Genomic DNA, 15,110 nt, shown 5'->3' on the forward strand with positions numbered 1-15,110 from the left:
CCCAGTCCCCGCCAGACCTCCCTCTGTCGGCCTTCCCCAAGGAGCTGAACCAGTTCCAGTGTGTGCCCCAACAGGCTCATGGTGCCTGAGCATTCCCATGTGCCAGCGTGGGCACCGCGCAACAAAGGGGGAAAGGAGACACACGACAACCTCAGTGAGACAGTCAGCTCTGCCCTGTACGTGCCAGTGTCCCATGGGGCAGGGTGGCACTGTCCTGGCACATCCCACTGCTGGGGAACTGTTGCACATCGGCTCTGTCACTGTGAGCCCCACAGGAGCCCCAGGGCAGGAGGGGCAGGTAGGGCTGGCTGTGTGTCACGGAAAGCTGTGCTCACATCGAGTTCTGGCCTGTAACAACGTCCCCCCAAAGTCCCTCCTGCCCCAGCTGACATCAGCAGCACCCAGCTGGCAGCAAACCCTGCATGAGGTGCTGGGACCTGCAGCAGGACAAGCACGCTCCGGGAGCACCAGTGCCATGTCCCCCATTCACCCTGGCCACAGGTCACCCTGGAGAGTGGGCAGCAGCAAAGAGCAGAGCCTTGGCTCCATGTGCAGGGAGAGCACAGAGTCCTGACAGTGCTCACTAATGATGGACAGTCAGATGTGGGTGCTGGGTGCTGACACAGCGACCCCCCAGTGCTGTGGGGAGCTTTGGGAGTTTCCCGCAGACTCCCAGGCATAAGGAAAGGGGAAATTGTGAGGGACAAAAGAGCTGGAGAGGGATTTGGGACAAGGACTTGGAGTGACAGGCCAAGGGGGAACGGCTTCCCACTGCCAGAGGGCAGGGATGGATGGGATATAGGGAAGGAATTGTTCCCTGGGAGGGTGGGCAGGCCCTGGCACAGGGTGCCCAGAGCAGCTGTAGCTGTCCCTGGATCCCTGGCAGTCTCCAAGGCCAGGTTGGATGGGGTTTGGAGCAGCCTGGGACAGTGGAAGGTGTCCCTGCCCATGGCAGGAGTGGGATGAGATGGGCTTTAAGGTCCCTTCCAACCCAAACCACCCTGGGATTCTGTGATTCAGAGGTTGAGAACTCAGAGCTCTGTAGTGAGAGCAGGGGTAGGTAAAACACGGGAAGGGAGGGGAAGGGAAGGGAAGGGAAGGGAAGGGAAGGGAAGGGAAGGGAAGGGAAGGGAAGGGAAGGGAAGGGAAGGGAAGGGAAGGGAAGGGAAGGGAAGGGAAGGGAAGGGAAGGGAAGGGAAGGGAAGGGAAGGGAAGGGAAGGGAAGGGAAGGGAAGGGAAGGGAAGGGAAGGGAAGGGAAGGGAAGGGAAGGGAAGGGAAGGGAAGGGAAGGAGCAGCTCGGGATGGGTGCCTGAAGAGCGGTGCTGCAGAGACCTCTTGCAGCACACAGCTGCTACTGCAGCCACGCTCCAGCACTGCCCAGCAGCTCCGAGCTCCGCGGTTCTTAAAGGAAAAAAACTGCCTGGGGATTTACCCAGCGCGTCCCAGGCAGGCTGCACCCGGAGAGGCTCCGCAGCAGCAGCTGATGGCATCCGGCTCACGCAAAGTGCCTCCTCCACACAGCCACTGCACTCAAGTGCTCCCAGCCCTGCAGCTGAATCCACTTGAGCCTCTAGGAAGCCACAGCCATGTCCCAAAGGGCTTATTCAGGCACAAGCACCTTCCTGCAGGAATGTGCTTGTAGGGAAAGTGCTCTGAAGGATTTAAATCTCAGCCTGGCAAAGTAGTTCCTTGGCTGGCACGCTCCAATTGCTCAGGAAAGGCATTTGGGGATTGCACCCTTTGCTCATAAACCTGGGGCACCAGCCTCTCTCACACCAAGAGGACCAAAAAAGCTGCACGCTGTGGGTCTGAGCTGTAAGGGGACACACTACAACAGCCAGATCTGCTTTCTGAGACATGGGAAACAACTGCAATGGGCTCGAGAGGAAGAGAAGAGGAACAGATCTCCCAGGGAAACACATGGAAGGTCTGTGGGAGGACTAAGAGGCCCCATGTGCAGCAGAGGATGGGATTTAGTACACCTGGTGTGAGCAGTGACCAGGCTGGATCCAGGGGCCTACCATCACAAAGCCATTCTTGCTGGCAAAGCCCAGAAGAAAGAGAAATGGGAGTGAAAAGACCCACCAGAGTGTGCATTTTGGGATTAACAGGAACAGCCTCAGCAGCCAGGACCTCTCTGGCTGGATGTCGAGGCCAGGAAGGGCCTGGGCAGCAGATGTGTAGCCACTGTCACCATCACAGCCAGCTGTTGGGAGGGGACAAGCAGCCAAAGGCAGGTGGAGAAGCTGCAGCATCCTCTCACACCAACCAGACACTGATCTGGGTGGTGCCAGCAGAAGCCCTCAGCTCAGCAGGATGGAGCCATCCAAAAGCATTTGGTTCCCAGGCAGCTGGACCATTGCTGGCTGCAGCCCAAAGCATCCCCAGCCCACCCTGCACTGCCAAGAGCCCAGACACGGCTGCAGCACCAACCCAAAAAATGTTTTGAGTTTCACGTGAGACTCCAGTCCTGCCAAGGAGGAGGAATACTCTGGCTCACAAAATAGTGTCGCCCTTATTTGAAATCACTGTGGTTATTTTCTTTTTTCACACAAACTTCACATACCAAAGGACACGGTGCACATTTTTGGTGAGTCTCGCTTGTAGAAGCAGAGTAAAATTGGAAGTTGGCAAACGACTCTGCTCTCCTCCTCCTCAGCCCTGCTGCTCGCTGAGCATTTGATGTTCCTTGTGCAGAAATATAAACGGGACTGCATCAGAGGCTGGAAACTTCATAGCATCATAGAACAGACTGGATTGGAAGGAATGTTAAAACTCATCCCACCCCTGCCATGGGCAGGGACACCTTCCACTGTCCCAGGCTGCTCCAGGCCCCAATGTCCAGCCTGGCCTTGGACACTGCCAGGGATCCAGGGGCAGCCACAGCTGCTCTGGGCACCCTGTGCCAGGGCCTGCCCACCCTCCCAGGGAACAATTCCTTCCCAATATCCCATCCAGCCCTGCCCTCTGGCACTGGGAAGCCATTCCCTGTGTCCTGTCCCTCCATCCCTTGTCCCCAGTCCCTCTGCAGCTCTCCTGGAGCCCCTTTAGGCCCTGCAAGGGGCTCTGAGGTGTCCCTGGAGCCTTCTCCTCTCCAGGTGAACACCCCTAGCTCTCCCAGCCTGGCTCCAGAGCAGAGGGGCTCCAGCCCTTGGAGAACCTCTGTGGCCTCCCCTGGACTCTCTCCAGCAGCTCCACGTCCCTCTGCTGTTGGCCCCAGGGCTGAAGGCAGCTCTGCAGGTGGGGTCTCACCTGAGGGGGCAGAATCCCCCCATCCCCTGCTGCCCACACTGGGGCTCAGGCCAGCACAGGGGGCTCTGGGTGCACACGACCAAGACACGTCCAACCCTCATCCACCAACACCTCTAAGTCCTACTCAGGACTTCTCTTGATCCATTCCCTGCCCAACCTGCTCTTGTGCTTGGGATTGCCCCAGCCCTGGTGCAGGACGTTGCACTGGGGCTGGTTGAAGCTGCTGCTCTTCTCTCTTGCCAGCCTGTGGGATGCTCCCTCCACCACCTCCCAAGCCAGCCCCATGCTCCTCAGCATTCCCAACCCCAGGCAGGTGGATGCAGGCTCTCCTCCCCAGAGTGAAGCCAGCAGAGGGAGCAAACACTGCAGGTTTGCAGGGAGAGCTCGGTGGTTTCTCACTGTGGTTGTTCTATTTTGAATCTAGAGATTATTTCACGGGAGTTTGCATAAGATATTTGGAAAGGCCCAGGTTAGGACCAAAGCCAGCCTGCATATTTTCTTGGGAAATGACACACTGGTCTCACTAGTACCCACCCTGCAACAGCAGCACTGAAATCAAACCCAGAGTCTGGTCCTCAGCAATAAACCCCTTCCAGTTTCAAGCTCAGCATCCCACATCTTCTGTGTGTTAATTTTAGATTCCTGTGCCCTGAACCTTCCCAGCACTGGGCCCACCTTGCTCACAGCGAACAGGAGAGGCCTCACCCACCCCAGCTCACAGTGTTTGTCACAGACACCTGGTCCCAGCCTGGCTTTGACAAAGTGGGATGTCTCACACTGTCCCCACCCCCACCAGAACCTCCTCTCTACCAGCCTGGCCTGCAGCATTCCCCACAAACTGCTCCTCTACTTCCTAATTCCTCCCACAGGAGACATCTGCCTTTGTGTGGGAATGCTGAGAGCAGTCCCACAGACGCTGTGCTCTTCCCAAGCCATCCCTGCTTTACTAGAGGCACCACAAAGCACCAGCTGGGACGTCACCAGCTGCTGTTGTGAATAAAACCACGTTCACCAGAGAAATAAGCCGGGTATGTTTTGGTTTTGAGCTTTGCTGTGCCTGTTGACTCCCACACTAATTTGCAAAGTGGGGTGATTCACAGGGAGCCTCTTCCCAGCTCCCAGGGATTGCCCTCCAGGGAATAAGTTGCTCTCTGGCTCCAACAACACTTTATTTATCAGGTTTGGGTTTTTCTGGTAAATACTCGGAGAACAACAGTCGGCAAGTGAGCAGTGTGGGGAGGAGGGCTGGGCACAGGAGTGAAACACAGAGCTCAAACATCAGCTGCCTTTGCAATTACGTCCCTCAGGCAGTCACTGCCACTGCTCCAGGAGCTGAGGCAGAGTGTGTGGAGGTCCAGGATGACTCTCATCACTCTGCTCCACCTCCTCACCAAGCATGGCTGACCTGCCTCTCACATGCTCATTTATTCAACCCAGAGAAGCTGTGGCTGCCCCTGGATCCCCTGGAAGTGTCCCAGGCCAGCTTGAACGGGGCTTGGAGCAGCCTGGGCTAGTGGAAGTTGTCCCTGCCATGGCAGGGGATGGGATGAGACAGTTTCTAGGGCTCTTTCCAAACCAAACCCTCCTGGGATTCTATGACTCTATTTTTATATATTTATTTATTTTTATCACACTGAACTACAGGCACAGCCAGGAATCTTCTGTGTGTTTGCTGATCCTTTCTGAATTCAGGTATGGGAGCGTGTGGCTCATAGCAATAAAATACAACGAGAGAAGCACCAGCAGCAAGGAGAGAGGGGGATTTCACTGGCACCAGTGGGATCACGGCAGGGTCAGCATGACCTCGCTGTCACCACAAGCATCACACCAGAGCCTCCAGCACCAGCTGCACACAGGAGACAATGGGCTGCAGCCAGCAGACCTGGGAGGTCCCTGCTCACTTGGGAACGAGACCAAACCACGGGGATAATGCACAGATGGGTTCTACCAAGGTCCTACTTAGTCTCCAGCTCACCTGGCACCTGAAACCCAGACTGGGATAATCACACCCCATGGACTGGTGCTGCTCTGGGGTGAGGCAGTTTCTGCACTCCCCAACATCAGTGCCGTGGCCACCAGGGACAGGAGGCATTCCTGGGCTGATTGTTATTCACTGGAATAGGAAAACCTGGACAGGTACCTGGCAGCTGTGCCAGTCCAGGTGCTGTCAGTGGCTCCAGTGAGCACCAGGTGTGACCAGGTCTCTGCCAGGGGTTCCTCCCCTCACTGCCTCCCTTGCCAGGCCCTGCTATCCCAATTCACCTTGTCTCTGTCATCATCGCTTTGTCAGGCAGGGGTTTCCTCTGCTCAACTCATCTGTAGAACTCCCAAGACAAACAGAGTCTAAGAGTTTCCTGCAGGGCACAGACATTTCATATCAGAATCACTGCCTGGAAAAATACCATGCACAAATAATAATAATTTAAAAAGAAATTAGTGCATGAGAGTACAGAGTAAAATTAATTCGTGCAGAGGCAGGAAAGCAACACAACCTTGAGTCACCTACTTGAAACCTGCAGGAACTACAGCAAGCAGAAGAGTCAGGGCAGCTGGGGCAGCACCAGGGATGCCACAGCAATGCCAAGGGCTGCTCTCCCCCACCTCCACAAACTGGGTGACTCCTCGCTCAGAGAGCAGCACATCGTATCAGAGCAGCAGAGGGGTCAGCGGAGAGACCTCAAACCAAGCTGGGTGAGCCTGTGGGACCCTGGGCATTGCTGGCTCTTCCAGAGGCAGCAGGATCTGTGCCATAACATCACAAAGTGAGTGAGTGGGCAATGCTGGAACGACTGGCCTAGATACAGAGAACTTCCAATTCCCATGGGGAAAAGGGAAGAGCACAAGTCCCTCAGAGCCCTGCTGCAATCTGCACTGACTGTCCCAGCAGCCACCACAGAGAGTGACGCAGCCCTGGTGACCTCTTTTAATGCTCCATAAGGCTAATGTTGAGTTTTACAGAGTTAATTCTGCCTTTAACGACCAGTTTTCCTGTGAAGACAAGGAGATCAGCACAGTCTGTAACTCAGCCATGTCTCTCTTCTCCTCCCCCCAGCAAGGGACACTGCAGAAGGTCCCATCCCTGCTCCTGCTGCTCTCATCAGGAGCCAGCTGGGCACAAAACCCAAACAGTCCCTTGGCCATCACCAAGTGACCCTAAACAACATGCCCAAGGTCTCAGAGCACAGTCCCAGCCTGGCCATGGTCGTTGTCTCTGTCACAGCTGGAGTGACCGGGACAAGGCAGGGGATCTGAGTGAGAGACAGATGTCAAAAGCAATCAGCCGCTCCCCTGTCTCCGAGGCAGGAGTGCTGACAGCACCACAGGCCTTGGAGGAGTTAAAAGGAAAGGCTTATTAGAAAGAAAACTTGTTCTGACAATCACAAAAATTGGAATTCATTTAAAATTCAGATTATGCAAATTCCAGTAATCTGTATGTGCAGATCCATCACCCAGCAGACACATGCCACCAGCAACATGGCTGGAGAAATGCCACCCTCCCCAGAGCTCTGGGAGGAAGGCAGGTGTGCTGGCCTCCGGCAGGCACGGGAGGAGCGGCTGCTCCGAGAGTGGGGCCAGGCAGGATTTGCAGCTGCTCCCTCTGCACTGAGGGATGCCTCGGCAGCCCCAGCAGCATCCAGCACGTCACAGCCAGGGGAGCAGGGAAGCCAGACTCCAGTGTTTTCACATAAATTACAGAAAATTCTCCCTTGGACAAGCTCAGGTGCCCATGACCAGCACGAAGCCTTCATCAGGCAGCACCTGATCACATGGATGTGAGGTGGCCACACGGCACTGGAGGCCTGTGGGCAACAGCTCTGCCCCGTCACCATCCCCCCTGCCACGGTAGAGTCCCACCCAAAGCCTCAAGAGCCTCTCCCCTCTCTCAGCAATTCCCAAAATTCTGGTTTTGGGGAAATTTAAAACCAAGCCAAGCAGGTGCATCACACAGCCAAGGTGGCTCAGACTGTCAGCATGCAAAGAGGAAAGCCAGAAATCAACAGCACAGGCTGGGGAAGTGCAACAGCCCAGAAAAATGAATCCGGCTTCAAACATGGACTTCCCTAAAACATGAGGCACTGTGATAATGCAAAGCATGCTCTCTGCTGTACGTGCTGTGCCGTGCATGAGGAGAGCAGATCCCACCTGGCAGTGATTCCTCCCCCAGCCAGGGCTGGGCAGAGCCGGTGTCACACAGGGCCAGGGCACAACACGAGCCCAGGGGAAGCTGCAACACCTCCAGCACAGAGATGGAAATTAACAAACCCAGCCTTGGGAGGACACAGAGCCCAGAACTGCTCTTGGAAAGAATTTCCCCAGCTTGGCAGGATCTGTACTTTGAACTTACAAACCAGTCAGGAACGCTGGTCCTGTACTGGCCCAAGCCTCAGCCAAGTGCTGCCAGTCCACCTTCCTCCACACTTTCTGCCTCTGCTGAAGGGCCCTCTGGAAGCCCCTTCCCAGTAGAGCGAGTCTGCTTTTCTCAGCAGGTCTCACAAGGTCAGAGCCCATGGCTGATTCTACAGCAACAATTTTTACCCGTTGGAACAAACCAGGAATGATTTAGCAAGGAAAAAACCACACCCTACAAAAAACCTGCTCTGTTCCTTGACAGACAGTCAGCTCTGTGGGTACACCACGGAAAGCCAAAGGTCCCCAAAACCTGAGGAAGTCAAAGGCCAAATCAAACTGGGCACAGACAGCATGGAGAGGTGCTGGCACCAAGCAGGGAAGGACAGGGGGCTGCCCAACAGGAAGGGCAGAACCCAGTTCTCTGCAGGTACCAGGACACTGTGCTTAAAACCCAAGCGCTTCCACACCTTTTGTGCTCATGTCTACTGCAGCAGGGAGGCTCTGGGGAACAGCTCCCACAGAGACAATGGAAAAACATCCCTGAAAGACAACAGTTCCCAACATCTCAGTGCCCTCCTGTCCCTCCTGCGCACAGCTTGGAGCCACAGATCCAGGCAGAGAGAAAATGCAGACAATTCCTTACCCCACAGCAGGGCCGCCTCATCTTAAATACCTCCAACATCTTTCAGCCGCTCATCAGGTGCCCTGTCCTGCTTGGGCTCATCTCCATCCCTGAGCTTTTGAGTGCTTCCTGAGCCCAAGGCAGCAGTTCCCACAGAGAAGGTTCACTGGCAGTGCTGGGACAGTGACCAGCTCCCAGAGACTCGCCCACGGCACCCACTGCTGCCCCTGGCACGCTGCGAGACCGGGGCTGTCCTCCCGTGGGCAAACGCGGCGGCTGCATCCAACAGCGCGGGCACGAGCAGGGAGGGTGAGCCCCCAGCCCCTCCCTGCCCAGCTGGGACACTGCCCAGGCACACCAGGAGAAACCCCGGTGTGGGTGAGCTCGGAGGGACCAGCCCTCCTTGTGGGGCAGAGGAAGGCAGCGATGGCAGGGTCCCAGCAGATGTGTCTGTGCCCAGCCCGGGCAGGGCGAGCCCATTCCCTGCTCCGTTCCCATTGTACCGGCTCTCTCAGCCACTGCCAATCAACACCAAGTGCTCCTCATCACCTCGACACCTGAGCCCTCATTACAACCCCGAGCCGGTAACAAGGTGGGGGAAGGACATTCGAACCCCGGGGTTGGGTGTCTGTGCGAAAGAGAAGAGGCAGAGCCCATTAAACATTGATCAGAGACTCCCACAGCTGCAGTGCAGCCCTAACATGTCCCTGCTGTCCTGCCACCAGGAGCTCCCCAGGGCCAGGAAGGTCTGAGCTGCCCCAGGGACTCGGTGCTGGCTCACTGTTGCCCCAGCCCCTCACTGCTGGCCCCAGGCAAACCTTTGGGGAGGTGCAGTCCCTCACAGACATGAGGCTGAGGACAGGAAAACTCATTTCCTACTTTCAGCGTTGTTCCATGCTTTGGACAGCAGTGCCCAGAGTCCAGGCCCTTGTCCCACACTCTACCTGGCTGAGCACCAGGTGCCCTGAGCCAGTGGGGACCCAGCGGGAGCCAGGGGACAGAACCCCCAAGCAGAGGGGCTCTGTCACAGGCTGGGCAAAGCCGAGCTGCAGCCACCCCTTGCTCCACCACGCTGGAGCAGCCTCTCTTTCTGTTGTTTTGCTAATGTGGGGCACAAAAATAGCTCTCCAAGATGTCAGTGGTTTTGGGAAGCCACGTGTGTGTGAACGTGTGGGGCCAGAGCCCGATACTCACGAACTGCCGCCGCAGCTTGGTCCTGACGCGCTCGGCCTTGCTCTCGGCCGGGTGCACGGCGTAGCTCAGCGAGCCCAGGTGGTTGTCCACGGACAGGCTCTTCCTCATGTAGAAGGAGCGGGTGCGGAAGTAGCTGAACGGGGCGTCCTGCACCGCCGTGCCGAGCTGGGGGGCCCTGGGGGGCTCCGAGCAGTCATCCTCCAGCCGCCAGGCCTCCCCTGCGGAGGAGAAGGAGATGCCTCCCCGTCAGAGCACGACCCAGACACGTCCTACCCCTCAAGCCCAGCTCTGGGGATGCTCAGTGGGCATCCTGGACCCCCTCTGCCCATCTCACAGCCGTGGGGTACAGGTGCTGGGAACTCACTCAGAGGGCATGTCCCTCCCACAAATCCCCACGTACACCCTGCCCCAGGCAACAGCCCCTGCTCCCACCCTGCCTGCCCCAGGCACACACAGTCCCCACCATCTTCCAGGCAGAAATCAGCCAAATACAGTTAGAACCATGGAATGCTTTTTGTTGGAAGGAAGCTTAAAGCTCATCTCGTTCCAACCTCCTGCCGTGGGCAGGGACACCTTCCGCTTCATCAGGGTGTTCCAAGCCCTGTCCAACCTGGCCTTGAAGTCTTGCTTTGTGAATGGGAAAAATGAGGCATCACAAGTGTTACAAATTACAAAAGGATTTACTGCCATCTCCTCCAGGAGAAAAACACCAAAACCCTTTCTGGCACAGCCAGGAGCAAATCAACAGTGCCACGAAGGACAGAAGCCAGACCTCCCTTCTCCACCTGCCCGTCACCAGCAGCAACAGGATGCAGCAGTGCAGGGCTGAGAGCCCTGGGGACAAACCTCACTGGCACTGCGACAGCGGTGCCAGTGGCAGAGGAGAGTTGGCACTGGGCAGGGCTGGTGATCCCAGGGCAGCACTGGCCACATTTCATTGCAACAAAAGGGAAAAACAACAAAACAACAGGAGATGTTTCCAGAATATCCCTGCTCTGCTCTTCTCCCTTCGGCTCGGATGCCGCCTGCTTTTTGCTGCCAATCTCCTCTTTACATCTGAAGCTTGCCCTGCCTCCTCCCCTCAGCCAAAATCATTGCTCAAGCCATGACAAACAATCAATAAAAGCCTCTTCTCGATTATTAGCCCAAAAGGGCATCTCACAGGACTGCCTTCAGAGGCTCTCCCCCTCCTGCAGCCTCTTACAAATGCAACATCCTTCACCTCTCATTTCTGAAAAAACCAGCACCTTTGGGCATGAACAACCATGATCCCACTACACCAGGGCTGAGGAGCAAAACACTTCTGGGGTTTAAAGTGGATAATGGCCCTAAGTCCCAATTCAGCAGTGCAGTCCAGTTTACCCAGCAAGGCTGTGGGGTTTACATGGAATATGATGAGACACAGGCTGGACTACAAGCCACCAGCGGAGGAACCACCTACACACACTGCCAGAGGACAGGGATGGATGGGATATTGGGAAGGAATTGTTCCCTGGGAGGGTGGGCAGGCCCTGGCACAGGGTGCCCAGAGCAGCTGTGGCTGTCCCTGGATCCCTGGCAGTGTCCAAGGCCAGGTTGGATGGGACTTGGAGCAGCCTGGGACAGTGGAAGGTGTCCCTGCCTGTGGCAGGGGGTGGCACTGGATGATCTTGAAGGTCCCTTCCAACCAAAACCCAAACCATTCCAAGAAAGAGGCAACCCAGAGCACAGCACTCTGAGCATCATGTAGATTTTTCCTCCCCTACTTTCAATTTAATAAGCTGCTGCTGCTGCTCTCCAAATGTCACCTCACACAACACAGGAGCCGCTGTTTGAAAGCTGTGATTATTCCATGCACAAACACGTCAATCGGAGGCAGATCCAGGCTGCCATTGTGAGCTGGCATCGCTCTGGAGCGCAGCAGGAAACACCGACCCAGGAGACGCAGGGGACACGCAGGGAAATCGCACCTGGGAGGAGGAACCTGCCCACCCTGCTCACCTGAGCTGGCCCAGCCACTGCCTGTGCCACCCTGTGTCCTCGAGACTGTCCCCTCCCAGCCCCACAGCTCACCCAGCACAGCCCCCACTGCTCTGCTGCCCCGAGCAAGGGAGGGCCAAGGCCGTGTGCTGAATGAGGGAAAGGACCCCCCCGCTGTACCCACCTCTCATGCAGGACACCTCACCCAGTGATGAGGAGCTGGGTTTCAAATCCCACAGAGCAGCTGGGCCACATTTGGTCTCACTGATCGCAGCTCCCCAAGGATTTTGCTGCTTTTGGTCTCGTCTACAGGAGCTGTGTTCTCCAGTGCAGGCCAGGAGCTGAGCCAGAGGCAGCTGCTCCCTGGCCAGCCCAAGGGGTGATCCTCACCAAACTGGGTCCTTCCTCCCTGCGCACAGGGAGACACCACAGGAGGGAGCCTGGACCTTGTCTACCCCAAAAAGCTTCTCTACCTGCTGAAGGAGCTTGTCTTGATTGCTACCAAACAAGTAAATCAATGATCAAGCCCAGAACGGTCAGAAGGGGAAGATAAGAAGTCAGAGAATCACAGACTGGTTTGGGTTGGAAGGGAACTAAAAGCTCATCCCATTCCAACCCCTGCCACAGGCAGGGATGGCACTCACTAGATCAGGTTGCTCAGGGTCCCACCCAACCTGGAGAGGAAATGCCAGGGATGGGAGCAAGCCCACAGACCGGAGGCCAACGATCCTCATGGTCTTGTGTGTTGGAGCTGCTCACCCCTCTGCCACTCAGAGCTGTGCCCTCAACATCAGCACCTCTGGAAGGTCTTCTGACCATCTCCTTGGGCTTGACAATAACAATTCCTGCAAAGCCTTTCTCCTTTCTGAATTTGAAGTGTTGGGGAGGAGACACATCAAAGGATGGAGGGGACAGCAAGGACAGAGACCCGCTGCCTCTCCAGTACACTCTCTACAAGTAGAAGAAAAATTAATTCCAGGTCCTGGTCTAAGCTCAAATCCAGCTGCTTCCTTCTGGCTTCTTTCTTTTCCTCCCACAGGCACAATTCCCAATAAACTCACCCCAACCATGCTACGAGTTAGCTTCTTCCCAGCTCCACAGCAGGGCATGGAGCCAGTTCCCAAAGAGCTCTGCGTGTTGCCTGTCAGACAAGGGAGACTGGAGGCAGGGAAGTGCTCCAGACTGCTCTGCTCCTTCCAGGTGCAAGAGGAGGGAATTGCAAGGGACCAGGCCTGTGAACCATGCAGTGACTTTCTGTGCAGGCTGCAGCTGAGGGCTGCAGGTGGTCAAAGGCTGAGAAGAAGCCCCTGCCTGCTGTAGAAGGAAGAGGAGAGGGAGCAAAGGAGAGCTTTTCCTCAGTCACACTCCTAAATCTTCTCAGGGATGAAGGGATGAGAAGCAACAGGCAGCTCATTTCCCTGTGCCACCAGCACGTGTGAGATCTCCTGGCAGAGTGCAGCGTGACACCCAAGGGATAATGGCTTGGACAGGGCAGGCGCTGTCCCTGTTCAATCAAGCTCCATTTGTGCTCGTTTTCCCCTCTCTACATTCAGGGCTTGTAGCCATAAGGATTTGGGGTTAATCCTGGAGCAGCTCCAGCAAGGGGTTGAAGGATATAGGATGGAGAGGAAGAGCTCACAGCCTGTTCCAGCTGACCACACCAGCACTGTCATGGGTGACCTGCAGGGGAAAAACAAAACCAGACCAGCAGGAAACCCAGACCTGCTGACCAGCCCAGCCAGTTCCTGAGCTCATGGAATGAGGTGGAAGGTTGTTTTGAAGGGAAAGAAGGGGTCTGGGGGGCTCAGCAGCCACAGGCCCAGCTCTTCTGCCCATCTTCAGTTCCCCACCAGGCGCCTTGGTGTCCTCACAAGGACCTGCAGAGGAGCAGTGCACAGGAAAAACTCCTATGATCTCCCATCAAATGCCAGGGCAAATCCCACCTCCAGTTCTGCCATACTGGAACCATGGGACACAAAGGAAAAGGCTGAGGAACACGTCCCAGTGGTCAGATGAGGATGTCACATCTCACCCATGATGAAGATAATCACTTCTGCCATCTTGCTTGGTGATTCCTTTGCTCATGGCCCCCAAAACAGCAGCGAGCCAGAGTGCAGCTCCTCCCCAGAGAGCTGAGAACTATCCCTGAAGATGAGCTCATCACATCTCCCATGGACAGCCCTGCTCCTGCCATGTCCCTGTGCATGAGCCCCCTCCTGAGCTGGTTTTGGTCATGTGTCCCCCACCTTGAACGGGGAGTGCTGGTGCCTGCTCACAGCAAATTCACCACTTCTTTAAGGAAAGGACCTTATCAGAGAATGATGGAATGGTTTGGGTTGGAAAGGACCTTAAACCTCATCTCATTCCATCCCTGCCATGGGCAGGGACACCTTCCACTGTCCCAGGCTGCTCCAAGCCCCGTCCAACCTGGCCCTGGACATTGCCAGGGATCCAGGGGCAGCCACAGCTGCTCTGGGCAAGCTGTCCCAGCTTCTCTCCCTCCTGATACCCAGCAGCCCAGCTCTTATTCACCAATCCTTCTGGGAATCCTGCATTCCTCGTCAGCATCCCAGGGCTCATTAACCTGCAGCGCCACGTGCTGCTCCACTGCCATCGTGCTGTCCACACGTCCCACCCTGCCAGCAGTGCCATCTCTTCTTTTTCTCCTCCAGGACAGCATCCTGATAGCCTTCATCAGTAACTAATTAGCAGTTCCTAACTGAGCCAGCAAAAGAATCTGGGAGAATCTGGACAGAAAACAACACACTCATTCATGCACTGCCCTGGCTGTGGAGGGAGCCTTCCAGTCTCCAAGGGTTTTCCTACTCCTTCTCCTCTTGGCATCCTCAGACCCTTCCAGCCATGAGTAAAGTAAGATCTTAAACACTTCCTGTGTGCACTCAGAGCTCTCCTGGCTCCCACAGCACATGGGATGTGCTCCAGGATGGCTGTTCCATGGAGCACAAGCCTGTCTGCACTCCCAGCACTGCAGGTGTCTGCAGCAGAAGATGAGGTGTTTGCAGTGGGTCTGACTCACCCTGCACCATCACCCCATGGTCTTACAGCAGCCTCCCACCACCTCCCTTCACCTCCAGCACAGCTCCCTGGAAGCACCAACAGACCAGCTGGGGACCTGTGGGTGTGCAAGGGAGCCCTGCATGCCATGTCCTTCGTGGTGGAGCCTACACAGCTTTCCCACAGGTTTTCTCCCATCCCAAGACCCACTCTAACAATTTGGTGGGCTGAAGGAAGACCCACAGGTCCCACACATGGAAGCAGCAGCTCGGGTGCTGCAGGACACCCAGGAGCTCTGTCACGACGGGAGCGGCAGGACGGGCTCAGCGATGTGCAAAGATCCGCTCTGTGCACAACTTTTGGGAGAATTAGTAGCACCAGGAAATGAAATGCAGCCTGCAAAGCATCAAAATTAATCCAGGGTTTGGACAGCTGCTCTGCTGGGCAACACAGGGATCTGACTGCGAGAGGGATAATTTTAAAAAACCATAAAGATAAAAAAGTCCAAGGGTGCTGTTCGAAGGGAGCTGTTTCATAAGGATTTTATTCAGCACCGGACTGTCAGCCCTGGCTTTCAGGCCTTATCTTTGTTTCAGTGTTAATAATCCCCTTTCCCATCACTTTTATAGTCCCAGCGTGATTCTGCTGGCACCAAAAGCACTGAAACGCTTTGGCCATCAGCAGCTTTGCCAATAAACTTGCTCAGAGCAGCTGGCC

General features: G+C 55.9%; 1 protein-coding gene across 2 annotated transcripts in view; it reads right to left on the reverse strand.

Moving 5' to 3' along the window:
* Positions 1 to 15,110, reverse strand: part of LOC138118858 (ankyrin repeat and fibronectin type-III domain-containing protein 1-like) — a 248,658-nt gene that overhangs the window by 157,720 nt on the left and 75,828 nt on the right. For both annotated transcript variants that reach the window (XM_069030132.1, XM_069030134.1), the window contains exon 3: positions 9,420 to 9,637. In XM_069030132.1, the coding sequence (XP_068886233.1) occupies positions 9,420 to 9,637 (218 nt within the window). The remainder of the gene's footprint in view (positions 1 to 9,419; positions 9,638 to 15,110) is intronic.

The sequence above is a fragment of the Aphelocoma coerulescens genome, chromosome 14 (assembly GCF_041296385.1).
Source record: "Aphelocoma coerulescens isolate FSJ_1873_10779 chromosome 14, UR_Acoe_1.0, whole genome shotgun sequence".
In the NCBI taxonomy this organism is placed as follows: Eukaryota; Metazoa; Chordata; class Aves; order Passeriformes; family Corvidae; genus Aphelocoma; species Aphelocoma coerulescens.